The sequence below is a fragment of the Cygnus atratus genome, chromosome 13 (assembly GCF_013377495.2).
Source record: "Cygnus atratus isolate AKBS03 ecotype Queensland, Australia chromosome 13, CAtr_DNAZoo_HiC_assembly, whole genome shotgun sequence".
NCBI classification, from domain to species: Eukaryota; Metazoa; Chordata; class Aves; order Anseriformes; family Anatidae; genus Cygnus; species Cygnus atratus.
In genome coordinates this window covers 19,457,642-19,470,748 of record NC_066374.1, presented here as the reverse complement: position 1 = coordinate 19,470,748, position 13,107 = coordinate 19,457,642, and the positions used below count along the sequence as shown (strand labels likewise).

At 53.4% G+C, this 13,107-nt stretch overlaps 1 protein-coding gene across 2 annotated transcripts; it reads left to right on the top strand.

Annotated features, from left to right (window-relative positions):
• Nucleotides 1-8,519: 8,519 nt before the first annotated feature.
• Nucleotides 8,520-13,107, top strand: TBX22 (T-box transcription factor 22). 2 transcript variants are annotated; one of them, XM_035541954.1, is made up of 8 exons: nucleotides 8,520-8,637; nucleotides 8,723-8,900; nucleotides 9,160-9,261; nucleotides 9,331-9,505; nucleotides 9,582-9,746; nucleotides 9,842-9,906; nucleotides 10,002-10,087; nucleotides 12,497-13,107. In XM_035541954.1, exons 1-8 carry the CDS (start codon nucleotides 8,520-8,522, stop codon nucleotides 13,105-13,107), a joined length of 1,500 nt encoding a protein of 499 aa, XP_035397847.1. The 2 variants fall into 2 exon arrangements, with proteins under 2 accessions (XP_035397847.1, XP_035397848.1); XM_035541955.1 differs by having other exon boundaries at nucleotides 8,520-8,655; nucleotides 8,771-8,900.

Below are 13,107 nucleotides of genomic sequence, written 5' to 3'. Positions count from 1 at the left end.
TTGGGCAGGTAAACAAAGGAAGACAGTTTTCAAACTCGGGTCTGTTCACACAGCAGCTGCCCCAGAAGCGCGCAAGCCTGTTTGCCACGCCAGCAGCAGGAGCAGGCAGCGAGCCCTGTGCTCAGCCCCGCGCAGCTCGGCCCCAGGTCTCCGACCCACTTTTCTGGCAGTCAGCTATATCTGCCAGCAATGGAGATTAAATGGCAAGATTTCTCCTATTAGTTTCCTACAAACCTTCCTACTTGTGCTTTATTGATATAAATTACAGAAAAATAAATCACCGTGCTGTCATCTGAGTATTTATTTCTCTCTAGCTGGTGGAGTGCAGATTCACTCCAGATATCATGGCTATGCCCTGCATTCTCACAATCAGAGGATAACGCATTTTTCAGTCCTCTTACCTCCAGCCTCCAGCTGCATGGACCGGGTAACACAAAACACACTGGGCTGGGCAACGCAGTGCCACAGCACGTGCTGCCGCAGAGCTAGGAAAGTGGTGGTGGAAGCACATTAAATAAAGGACGGAGTTGTTCCCTGCCCTCCAACAGCAAAGCGGAGCTGTAATTGAAGCTTTCCTGACTCCTCCGTGATTCACTGCATTTGCAGTTTCTTGGGGAGGTCCCAAAGATCCCGAGTTAGAAGCTGTGAGGAGCGGAAAGTGGGGCCGCACGCGTTTGTGAGCATGGCTGCTGAACTTCGCGTTGGTTTTCATTGCTCTGGATTAATTCCCTTATATGTGGAAGCACTTGAAGTCTGTGGGATATGGGATAATAAAACCGAGCAGATGCGAGAACGTAGGAAGAAATCCAAATAACATACATAGTCCTTTGCCCTGCAGTTTAAAGGAACCCCCCTGCCCTTCCACGAGCTGCCTGCATGGGTCTGCAGGCGCCAGCTGGAAGGTGCCCACATCGAGATCCTGATGCCAGCTCTGCTCCCTGTCTGGTTTAATGCCACACTTGCTCCTAGCATACGATTAGTAACGAATTACCAATAATATTTAAATGCAAAATGTCCTCCAAGTCGCCCACAGTGGACTTCTGCACGCGGAGGGGCTCTTTGCTCTGGTAACTAGTGGGCATGGACAGGCTTGAGCAGCACTGAAAGGTAATATCGACCACAAACGCAACCAGATGTGCAACGAATACACAACTTTTCTGATGGCTAAAACTTGCTGCAGATCCAAAATCAGGCTCAGCTGCTTATTCCAGGCCTTGAGGGTGAGGAAGAGGCAAATTTTTTGTGCGTGATCTACAATCGTAACTCAGACTCCTGGCCAAGACTGGCAGGGCAGAGGATGAATAAAGGCAGATGTGATAGGTCGAGGGCTGATTTGAGTTCCTGGGGCATGGTGTCCAGAAACACAGCCATTATGAGGATTTGGGGGCTCTTCTGCCTGCAGACAACTCTTTTCAGGGATATTACCTCTTTAATGCTACTTGTTAAATTGCATCTTATCTAAAACCTTAGACCTTAGAGAAGAAAGCACACCTGGTGAGCACTGCTCCATGTCCATATTGGCTACAGCAAACCCCAGGAGCGTGCTCGGAGGCTCGGAGCTAGCACACATGGAGCAACCCATGGTGTTGGGACAGGAGGAGGCTCAGCGGGGTGTCCCAGCTCACCCCAGGCACCCAGCGGCGCTCCACGGATCCTGCGCCGCCCCCAGCCGCAGCTCCCCCTGCGCCCTTCCCCGTCCCACCTTGTTTTCACATTACCCAAGGCCCGAGCTGGTTTTTCAGAGCAAATCCCCTGATAATGTGGCTGGGATTTGGATTTATGGCTACGGAAGGTGTTGAGCCACCGGGCCAGATGGTTATTTGCTAATTTGGAAGGTTTGGAGTGGTTTTTGGATCTCAACAGAACTGTCCGCATTTGCGAACAAAAGGAACCCATACGTTGAACTGCTTCGTATATTAAATCATTGCATGTTTTTCTTCTTTCCTTATTGAAAAAGATCGTTCGATTTCTTGCTGTATAATTTACAGTCGGCGGTCTGTGACCCAGTGCAGCCAGAAGGAAATTTTGGAAGCGCGGATAATACCACGGAGACAGATTTTCCTGTTCTCTGATCTGAAATCCCTCATGAAGCTTGTTGACCAGTTCAGCTAACGCTGGTTTTCTTTTACTACAGCACTATCAGCCACAAATGGACTTCTTTGGCAGCCTTTGTATGGCAGCTACCTGCACGTTAACATGCACAGGCTGCATTTCCTGCTTGTGCACAGCTCAGATGGTGCCGTCAGGTGGTAAGCCAATCTCACTTATTTATTACTTCAAATTAAAAGCAGAAAATAATATCCTTCATCCCCAAGGGGAAACTCGGAAAAAACAGGGTTTCACCCAGCTTCACATTGAGAGTTCATGAGGTTTTAATTTCAAATACAAAGAATATATAGCTTGGTCGGGGGGTGACATCACTCTCCTTAGAAGATGTCGTGTGATTCTTTTTCCTTTTTTTTTTTTTTAAAGCTGTTCTTTTACACATCTGCTGACAGATATTTGTATTGGCAGGTCTCATGAAATATTAAGATCGTATCTTTTCTGTTTAATTTCAAAAGTCACTTCCTAACCAAAGTGCAAGCTAACAATTCAAAAGCACATCAGTGCTCAGAAGATGAGTGAAAGCTTCCTTGCAAACTTTCTGATTTATTTTCCTCCTGAATGCAATCCCTTTTCCAAGCTTTTATTCTCTTCCCAGTATTGTTTGCATTTGCAGCAGTAATTAGCTGCAATAACCAAGGAGAAAATAGCGAAACAAAGCTGAGGAATGAAAATTCATCACTGCCACCATGTCTCCAACCTGCCTTCAAACCAGCTGCTGCAAAGCGCTCGGTCAGTGCACGGTGGAAAGAAATGGGTCAGAAATAACCCATTGGCAAAGCGCTCTGCAGCAGAGCTAGTGGGATCAGGGATAAATCATCGCATCGTGTTCGGACCCACCTTCACCAAGCCCAGCGAAGGACTGAGGAGCAGAACCTATTGCAGCCGCCAGGATTTGGTGAGATAGAGCTGTGCTGGCCTGTGGTGGCTGCATGAGCAATAAATAACCGTGAGCATCCCGGCAGGAAGGCTTTTCTAAGCCTACCTCCAGGCTCACGGCTGTCCCAGAAAGGCACGAGAGCCGGGGACCCCAGGTGGGGACACTGGGGACAGTCGTCCCGGCAGTCCAGGGACTCAGCCACAGCCCCAAGAAGGATTTTGGCAGCCAGCACAAGGGCAGGCGGCCCTGGGATGCCTCTGGGGCAGCAACAGTAAGGGAGAGGCAGCTATTGCAGCCTATTAAAGGGGCCTGGTTTTAGTAAATCCTATTAAAGGAGGTACAACTACTGGTCCCAACAGCAATGAGCATCGATTCAGGTGCCCAGTCCTGGCTGAGACGTGTGTTGTGGACCCACTCAGTAACAAATCCAGCCATCCTCCCCAGCCCCAAACCTTGGCCATTGCAGGAGACTTTGTCCAGTTCTGCTTTCAGCGCAGGCAATGCGGTGCAAACCGTCAAAGAACCTTTCTCCCAAGGCACCCTGTTAGGATTTACAGTGAAGCAAACCAGGATGTAGGCTGCATTTCATAAAAAAGAAAATAACCTCACTTTCCTCCTTGAAAAGGCTTTTCTGCCTTCAGGTGCCTTTCCGTGGAGGGACTGGCTGCTCGTAACGCCCCGTCGGGGCCGGCTGGACCCCGGGATGCAAGGGGCAGGAAACGCGGCCCCAGCAATCTTCTCCTGCGCAGGGATATAGGATAACCCCAAATCAGCTTCCCCAGCACTACTTTTAATTTCCCTTCTCCGGTGTGGTTCCCCTGGCAGTTAAATGGAGAGCGCTCGCTGGTCCCTGCTGTGCTCAGAGAAGCGTGGGGCGGAGGGGGGGTCCCCCACGTCCCCCAGCCCTGTCCTTCACCCCAGAACTCCTCCCCATGGTGAAGTAGGACAGGATACATTTTGGTGCCATTCTGGAGGTTTTCCGCTTCGCCCATGTGGTTAATTTTGCTCTCTCCAAATCCCCGATTATTACACATTCTTGAAGTATTTTCTTTAAGTATTACGGGAGAAGCTCAAGACGGCAGGAATGTTCCCCTTGCCTTGGCAGGGGGAAGGGGCTGTTTCTGGGATGTATTTCGGTGCTCTGGAGAACCCCTGGGGAAGACACGGGGCTGGGAGAGCCAGGCACAGGGGCAGGGCTGGTGGGGGCTTCCCAGGGGAGATGCTCCTCCTTCCTCCCATCCTTCTCCCATGGGGATGCCCACCAGCACCCTGAATGAGCCCCCATTCCCACCGGGCAGAAACGCCTCCCCCAGCCCCATAAATATGCCTGGACGCATGGCAGGGCTTGGAAGAGGTCACCAACACCAGCCAGAAGGCAGGAGCTGGGTAGGAAAGGTGCTGCTACACATGCTCCTCGCAGAGCAGAGCCAAGAAATCTTGCTTTTCCAGAAAATGTGCTGCGTTTGCAGTGGGATGGGGGGCAGAAGCCCCCACCACTCTGCCCCACCATGGTGGTGGTCTCGGGAAGGTCTCAGGCGGCAGGTGAGCGTTCGGCCTCCCGGGGTGAGGTGGGGAACACCACCCGCCCTCCTCTCACCACAAAGTGATCCGAGGCATCTAATTCGGTTTAACTTTCCCCAAATACTGCATATATTGTTTTTACTTCACTGAATCATTTCCTTAGAGCTTAATCCTATTCCCTCTACAACTTTTTATTTTATTCTTATGTATAAAATAACATAACAGAGATTGATTTTAATGTACCTTTACCTAACGCAGCGCATGTGGCAGGAGGGGAAGGAGAAGGCCATCCTAAGAGGGTGCCACGTCCCGATTCCCCAAATCAACGGGGAGAACCCCCAGTCCTGGCTGTGCTCACGGCGTGCATCAGCGCGTGGTCGCACCCTGCTGCTCAGCACCGCTCCTCACCGCCTCACACCTGGGCTCTGCGACGCCTCGGTTCAGCCCTTGCACCTCGCCTGGATCCCAGGCCAGGGTTCGTCAGAGTTCATCAGGGGCCAAATGAGAGCGAGAGTGAAATTAAAGCTATGCTGTGGGACCTGACATTCGAGAACTTGAGGGGAAACAATCTCATAAGCGCCGCTCTGAGCTACTACGGGTGTTTCCTGCCAAGATTTACTCCGTCCTTGGGAGCGTCTTTTTCAGTGATTGCTTGCTAGGAATATTTGTTAATCTGTTAGTAAGTAATCACTTAATGATTCAGATGAAGTGGCAGCCACACTCAGAAAAATTACTGTTTGGTGCTTGCAAAGCCGAGTGTCACCGAAGTCAGGATGGAGATGCTGCAGCCCAGCTCCACCTCTGCTCTGGTTGCAGCCTGAGGGCCAGCCAGCGTGTTCAGAAGCTGGTCCTGGTCAGCCCGGACACTCAGAAGCTGGTCCTGTGACAGCCACGAAGCTGCCCCATGGCAAACTTCACATTCCCCTCCGCTGCAGATAGCGGCAGCCGATGGCAGCACGCTGCCACTCGTAAGGTTTTTTCTTTCAAGAAAATGCCATCGTTTGCTCTCTGGAATGTTAGATTTTAGCTTGCATTTCTTCCGTGTCAGGTTTGCCCCTGTGAGATTAGAGGAAGCGTGCTCGTTTATATTTACACGACAGGAAAACACACCAGGATCAGAAGAGCCAGGCTCAGCAAGCAGGCGCAGCAGGGGTTTGTGGAGGCACAGGGTGACACGGAGCTGTGCCTCCCTGGTCAGGAACCACCCGGAGGGCAGCATCAGCTGCAAAAGGGCTGCCAAAAAAAACCTGACCCCTGGACGGACCATGTTCGTCTTTGACCGCTAAAGGTCTCAGTTAGGAACAGGTAGAGTGAGTGGTTTTGAAGGGGTTTGACCCAGATGAATGATATAACGCTACCGGCTCCCTTTTCATAGTCAAAATATTTGTTAGTCTATGTTTTTGAGTCCAGTTCAGAGGTTTTCTATTCTGTCATTCGCCATTAGCTGAGAGCACCTTTCCTATTAGCATCTTCAGGAACGTACAGGTTTGCAAGATCAGAAAAAGGGTTTTTATTTTTCAAAATATAAAAGGAAATATTTTCTTGCTCACAGTTCTTGACACAGGGAACAAACCGTCCTTCCCAGTCCTTCCAGTTTTTCTGTTAGACCTGAAGAAGTTTCAGCACCAAATTTATAAACACAGCTTTACATAAACCTACGCCGTATCAGGTGTGGATACAAAAGATTAAAGCATTAGACGCGTAATGCAGAGCACGTGGCTTTTACATGTCACATATTGCCCCTAAGCCACGAGTCAAGTTCGGTTTGGTGTTTGTTTGTTTTGCCTTGTTAAATGCAAAGTTAATCTTGGCAGAACCAAGCGCTGCTTGGACACAATTAAATGTCTCAAAATCTGCCCAAGAAACAACCAGAAAAGTCTGTGTTTGGAATTTACCTGTGTGCTCTAACAGATTAACGGTCAGTATTAAAAGATCATTTTAAAGTTAAGCAAACATTTCTGGAGTATTGTATAACGCTTGCTTTAAAATTAAGTTAGTTAATCTGAACTTTATGCCAAATGATTATTTGCTCGATTTTCTGATGACGGTAATATATTACGTACCGCCACATAATTTGGTAAAGACAATACGATTACAAAGCCCAAGAACGGTCTGAGTCACTCCTTGACGGATTAAAGCTCTCCAAGGCCCCTGAAAACACTTCCCTGACATATTAATTTGACCTAAACCTCCAAAATGTTCCTGATTATATCATCTCAGTTGTGCTTTATTTTTGTTTTATTTTTCATTGTAGGAAATTAAAAAAGGGTCGGTTGATCCTCGTCCAAGTTCTTGAAATGTGTTGCAATGCTGAGGAAATAAAAGATTACTTGAAATACTTTTTAATAATATGTCATGTCAGCAGAGATAAAAGTTCACACTCGGTGCCCTCAGCTGGCTTCTATCAGCGCCGTGAGGAGCGCAGCTGGCGTGGCCGTGCTGCGGGCAGGACCAGAGCTTCACCTGGCTTTAAACCACGAGCTGATGCCGTTCTCATTACCACGATGTTTATGAAATGCTTCATTTTTCTTTGTAGGAAGAAAAAAAGATCTGCGTAGGTGCAGCCAACCTCGCCGTGGGTCCCAGACTCCTCCCCACCCTGTCCTCCGCCAGCCTCTGCCCCACGGATGGGGACAGGGACAAGGATGAGGACAGGGACAGGGATGGGGACAGGGACAGGGATGGGCATTAGAAGCAGTGCTGTCAGTTTTCCCAAACGAGCTCAGTGTGAGCTCCGCTGGATCTTTCTGTGCCTCGCTGTCAGACCTGGATGCTCGCTGGCAGCTCCCGGGTCGGGCTGCCGAGCTGGACGCCGAGCTCTGGCCTTCAGCCCCAGCAAGAAATAGCCGGAGTTTGGTGTGTAAATGTGTGGGGAAATGTATGGATGGGAATAAACGGGTGTACGTGAGCATCGGTGTGCCAAACCCACCATAAGCGGAGCAACGAGCACCCTTCAAACGGGCATTTGGGGACATGGCACAGGGTTTGGGGCACACTTGTGGCAAGACCCTCATCAGAGGGTGGCTGTCGGGCACACGGTGCTCCCCCTGCCCCGTCCCAGCCTGCCTCCTGCCCATTTTTCCTTCTCCTCGGTCTCAGGTGAAGGCTCACCTGCCCTGCCCGGTGCTGTGCCAACGCTTCCCGCAGATCTACCCTTCCTTATGGGGTCGGCTTGGCGCCTCCCAGCCCGGGTAGCAGCCCCGAGGGTGGCAGGGAGGGGGGGTCCCGCCTGTTGCCCCCCGTCCCCCTGCCCGGGGCCGTCCCCCCGAGGGCTTCGGGCGCTGCGGGGCGCGGGGAGGGCTTCTTGGGGGGGGCCGGGGGTGGAGAAGCCGGCTTCGTGCCCCTAATGCGGTGCAGCTGCCGCCGCTTTGAAGCGGGGCCGTGGAAACATCCCGAGGGTCATGCCAGAGCGGGCCGGGCTGGGGCGGATTTTCTGTCTTTAAAAAACAAACAAGAAATAACCCGACGGCGGGGGGGGGCGGCAGCGGAGCGGCCGGGCCGGGGGGGGGGGCCGGGAGAGCCGAGGCGCGGCCGTCCCTCGCCCCTCTCATTCCGCGCCCCCCCCCCCCTTTCTTTTTTTTTGTGCTGGTTCTGGTTAAACGTTATTTGCACTTTTGTTGGAAAAGTGGCCCCTAGTGTGCAATTATGTCAAATTTCTTTGAGTTTTACAATTTAATGGAGAACAGTAACTCTTTTATTGATCCTAGACGGGGCCGGCTCCTCTTCCCCCGCTCTTCCCCTCTGCCGCCCGCTTTCCCCTCCCTCCCTCCCCCTCCCCCGCCCCAGCCCCACGAAATGCCACTCCGGCTTTCTCCTGCTCCCACCACTTTCCAAAACAAACAGCGGGAGCCGCAGCCGCCTCTTGCCTCGCTCGGATGCGGGAGGACCCCGCCGCGCCCGCTGCCCCCCGACGGCACGGGCCGGGGCCCCGCATGGAGCGGCCGCCGGGAGCCCCGCCGCCCCGCTGAGCCCCGCGGCGGCCCGGGGGGGGGACCCCGGCCCGGGGGAGGGGGGCATGGCGCTGAGCTCCCGGGCTCACGCCTTCTCGGTGGAAGCCCTGGTGGGGCGCTCGGCCAAGAGGAAGGTGCCCGACGGGCGAGACGAGGAGGCCGGGGCCGGCTGCAGGCAGAGCCGCAGAGCCCCGGAGCCGGGTTGGTAGCGGCGGAGCCGTCGGGGGGCCGGGGGCGGGGGGGGGCCGTCGGGGCTGGGGGGGAGCAGGCTCGGCAGCCGCCCCGGCGCCCCCTCCGCTTTGTGTTCCCCCCGCAGAGAAGCGGCCCAAGGCCGGCGCCGAGAGCCGGGAGGCGAGGGACGAGGTGCAGGTGGAGCTGCAGGGCTCCGAGCTCTGGAGGAGGTTCCACGAGATCGGCACCGAGATGATCATCACCAAGGCCGGCAGGTAGCGGCGGGCCCCCCCCCCACCCCTCCGCTTCGCCTTCCTTGGCGCTTTCCCCCTTTTATCTTTGCCGCTTTCGTTCGGTATTTTTCGTTCGATACTTTTCGTTCTACGTGTTTTTTTTTTTGTTGTTGTTTTTTTTTTTTTTACCCCCCTCCGGTCCTCGTTCAATTTTTCAACCCCTTGTCGCCGTTTAAAACGGCCGCTCCCCGGGTGTCGTCCCCCCCCCCACCCCTCGCTGACGGCCTCCCCGTGCCCGCAGGAGGATGTTCCCGTCGGTCAGGGTGAAGGTGAAGGGGCTGCAGCCGCTGCAGCAGTACTACATCGCCATCGACGTGGTGCCCGTGGACTCCAAGCGCTACAGGTACGGGCGGGCACCGACGGGGCGGGCACGGGGGGGGCTGCGGGGCCTGACGGCGGCCCGGCGGCCCAGGTACGTCTACCACAGCTCGCAGTGGATGGTGGCGGGGAACACGGACCACTCGTGCATCACGCCGCGGCTCTACATCCACCCCGACTCGCCCTGCTCGGGGGAGACGTGGATGAGGCAGATCGTCAGCTTCGACCGGGTGAAGCTGACCAACAACGAGCTGGACGACAAGGGGCACGTAGGTGCGGGGCAGGGCGCGGCGGCCTCATCCTGCCGGGGCCGTCGGGGCTGAGCGCGCCCTCCCTGCCGCACAGATCATCCTGCAGTCCATGCACAAGTACAAGCCCCGCGTGCACGTTATCGCCCAGGACTCCCGCTTCGACCTGGCGCAGATCCAGTCGCTGCCGGCCGAGGGGGTGCACACCTTCTCCTTCCAGGAGACCGAGTTCACCACGGTGACGGCCTACCAGAACCAGCAGGTACCGGCGGCCGCCCCGACGGGCGCGGCGGACGGGCCCGGTCCCCCCCCCCGACGCCCCAACGAACGGCCCCCCTCGTTCCCCTTCCCCCGCAGATCACGAAGCTGAAGATCGACAGGAACCCCTTCGCCAAAGGCTTTCGGGACCCCGGCAGGAACAGGTAACGGCCGCCGCCCGCCTCCACCCCCCCCCCCCCCCCCCCGACCCGTCGCGGTCCCGGCCCCGCCGCGGCGCTCAGCCCCGTGTCGCCCGCAGGGGAGTTCTGGACGGGCTCCTGGAGCCCTACCCGTGGCGGCCCCCGCTCGCCCTGGACTTCAAGGCTTTCGGCGCCGACAGCCACGGTGAGTCCCGGGGCTCCCGACACCCCCCGACGGCCCCCGACGGCCGCAGGCTCCGGGCGATGCTCGGGGAGCGCCCGTGGGAAGGGGACGCGGGGCAGGGGGGGGACAAAAAGGGGGACAGGGGGACGGGGGGACACGGGCAGTCTCTTTTTTACTTTTTTTAAATTTTTTTTTCCCCGAAAAACGCGCTTCCCGCAGGAGGGAAAGTGGCCGCCCTCTTCGGTGCCGCACTCCCGCAGCCCCTTAACGCAGGGCGAGGAGGGGAAAGTCGGGCACTGAGCACAAACTGCCCCGGCTGGCACCCGCAGGGGGCTCCTACAGCCCCCTCTGAGCCCCCGGCGGCCTTCGGAGGTGTTCCTGTAAAGTGGTTTTTGATAGCGCCGAAGGAAAAACCAACAGAGCTTTTGCACCCTGGAGCGCTCCGGTTTGGGGTTAAAGTTGCCACTTTTACTCTCCTTTATGTTACCAGCTCTTCAAATTTGTATTGGTGCACGCCGAATCCTGCCGGTCTCTGTAGGAAAATGCTGCAAAAACCACAGCAAAATAATCATGCTGTACGGGCATAAAAATGCAGAGACATAAAAAATCGGGCTCTGGAGAAATTAAGAGGTTTACCAGATTGTAAAGAGAGCTACGTTTTTGTTTTTTTTTTTTAATAGAAAAGACATTTCTAAAGCAAAAAGCTCTTTTTGAACCTACTGGGCAGGCTGTGGTACCAGGGAGAGGAGCTGATGGACGGGTTGCAGTGAGGAATGAGAAAACCAGCACAGCTTTTGCAGTTATTATCATACAGATGCTAAAATATTAGGGCTTCCTGGGATTTCTTTTTTTGCTAATCGTAACATAATTGTATGTAACGTATTTTTCCTAAGGGTCAGTTTTCTGGAATGATGTAAATAGAACAAAATTCCCATTTCCACTAGTAAGAAAACTGCATTTCTGGAAAAAAAAAAAAAAGAAAGGGGAAAAAAAAAAGAGAAAAGAAATAAAAAAAAAAAGCTGAAATAGAAATCCTGAATCCCCAAAGCCAGAAGACAAATTTAAAGGAAGCATGAATGGTATACTGAAGAAAAAATTGGCAACAAATTTGGGATTTTTAAGCCTCGTAGAAACAGCAGTAAGGGCCAGCTATTTGAGCTGCTCTGTGCTTTCCACCGTTATCCCCAGTCCCAAACTGGTACTGGAGGCTGTGTGATGTTACAGCTTGGGATACCTTGAAGTCAGTACTGCCTAGAGCAAGAATGCATGCTCTAGCTGTCTGCACAAGGGCTCATTTGCTGTCTCGTGCTCACAAATATTGGCTTCATTGCACCCTTTTACGTGTCTGAAAGCCCACAAATCCTGGGAGGCCATCGGGATGTGCGCACCAGGAGGAGCCCAGCTCCCTGCGTCCTCTCCCACCGATGTCAGTCCGCAAGCAGCCACTGACATCAGTGGTGAAGGGGCGAGACACTAAAATAAAGCATTCCAGGGCTGTTGCGAAGAGGTGCTGCCGGTGCTTACCCGACCTGGGGGATCCTCTGCGAGCTGGGAGCTTGCAAAATTAATTTGCACCGAGTCTACAGTCTGTGTTTTGTTGTTTTTTTTTTTTTTTTTGCTGTTGTTGGTGGGCATTTATTTTTTTTTTGGTTAGATTTTATACTAGCTGACTTTGGTAAGAAACGAAAAGAAGTGGGGGGAAAAAGCCTCTAAAAGAGCGTGGTGATGAACGTGAAGCTGCCGCTCCGGGTGCTGCTCGGAGGCGCGGTGCCCAACAGCGGTGTTACACACACGAGCAGCCTCGAGAGCGCTTGCACGTGTGAAGTAAGCCGGTGTCGCTTTTCGACCAAATTATGAAAGTGTCCATTGATTCATTTTGGAGAAGAGAATGTCAGAATGACATGTGCGTTTAAGGCTGCGGCAGACACCTAGAGGAGTCGAGTGTGTGTTTCAAATTGCATGGGAAGCCAAGCAAAATTAGTCAATTCCTGTGAGCAGGAAGGTACAAAAAATTCTCCATCAGGCTGAATACATTTTTTTGTTCTTATATACATGGGGGAAAAGCTGCCTGTAATTTGCACGAAAAATAGGGAACTGAAAATGGCAACGGTGTGCGTATAACAGGAGAAGGTTATCAGTTGTACAGCGAGGTGCGGACCCAGCAGATATCTGTTGGTGTGGAACTGAACCTCATCGTTATCCCAGTCAAATTAATGGCGTTGGACAGGTCTGAATATTTCTTAGACAAGCACCGAGTAACAGCAACGTGGAACTTATGGAGAGGTCTTCCCATTTTCCGGGAGCTGACTTTTGGGGCTGCTTTGCGTTGGGATGGAGCCCAGCAGCAGGGAGATGCGGTGGGAGCAGGAGTCCACCGAGGGCTCCGTGTTTGCGGCCATCACTGTGGGTGATTTCTGTTCCTGTTTTCAGGTGGGAGCTCCAGCTCTTCTCCAGTGACCTCCAGCGGTGGGACGCCCTCTCCTCTCAACCCCCTGCTTTCCCCGTCGTGCTCCCCTCCTGCCTTCCATCTGTCAGCGGCCAACATCGGCGTGCCGTGCCCTGAGACCTACCTGCACAGCCTCAGCCTGCCCCTCTACTACAAGATCTGCCCCGCGAGCTTCCTGAGGCAGCAGTCCCTCATCTTCCCAAGCCATGAGAAACTGGGAGGCGCCAGCCCGCCGGCCTTGCCCCACTTCATGGTGGATATGCCAAAACTCTCTGCCCTCGGCGTAACAAGCCTGAAAAATGGTAAATCTGAAGACTTAAACGGGCAGTGCCTTCAAGTACCCAGTTCTGCTAGTCAAATGCTGTATGGATTACATGCATCTGGAAACATTTTCCCATCAAGTCCCATTGCTCGGGAAGCACTTAATTGTTCTTTACATCCTCCATATGGCTTGTACGGTTATAACTTCTCTGTGCCATCTAGACTGATGAATGCAGCAAGCCATTTCAAAGTGAGTGACAGCATTCCAGCTTCTTTTAGAGATGGCAGATGTAATCACTCCAACTGGCACTCGGCAATTAACCATTGCCTTTAG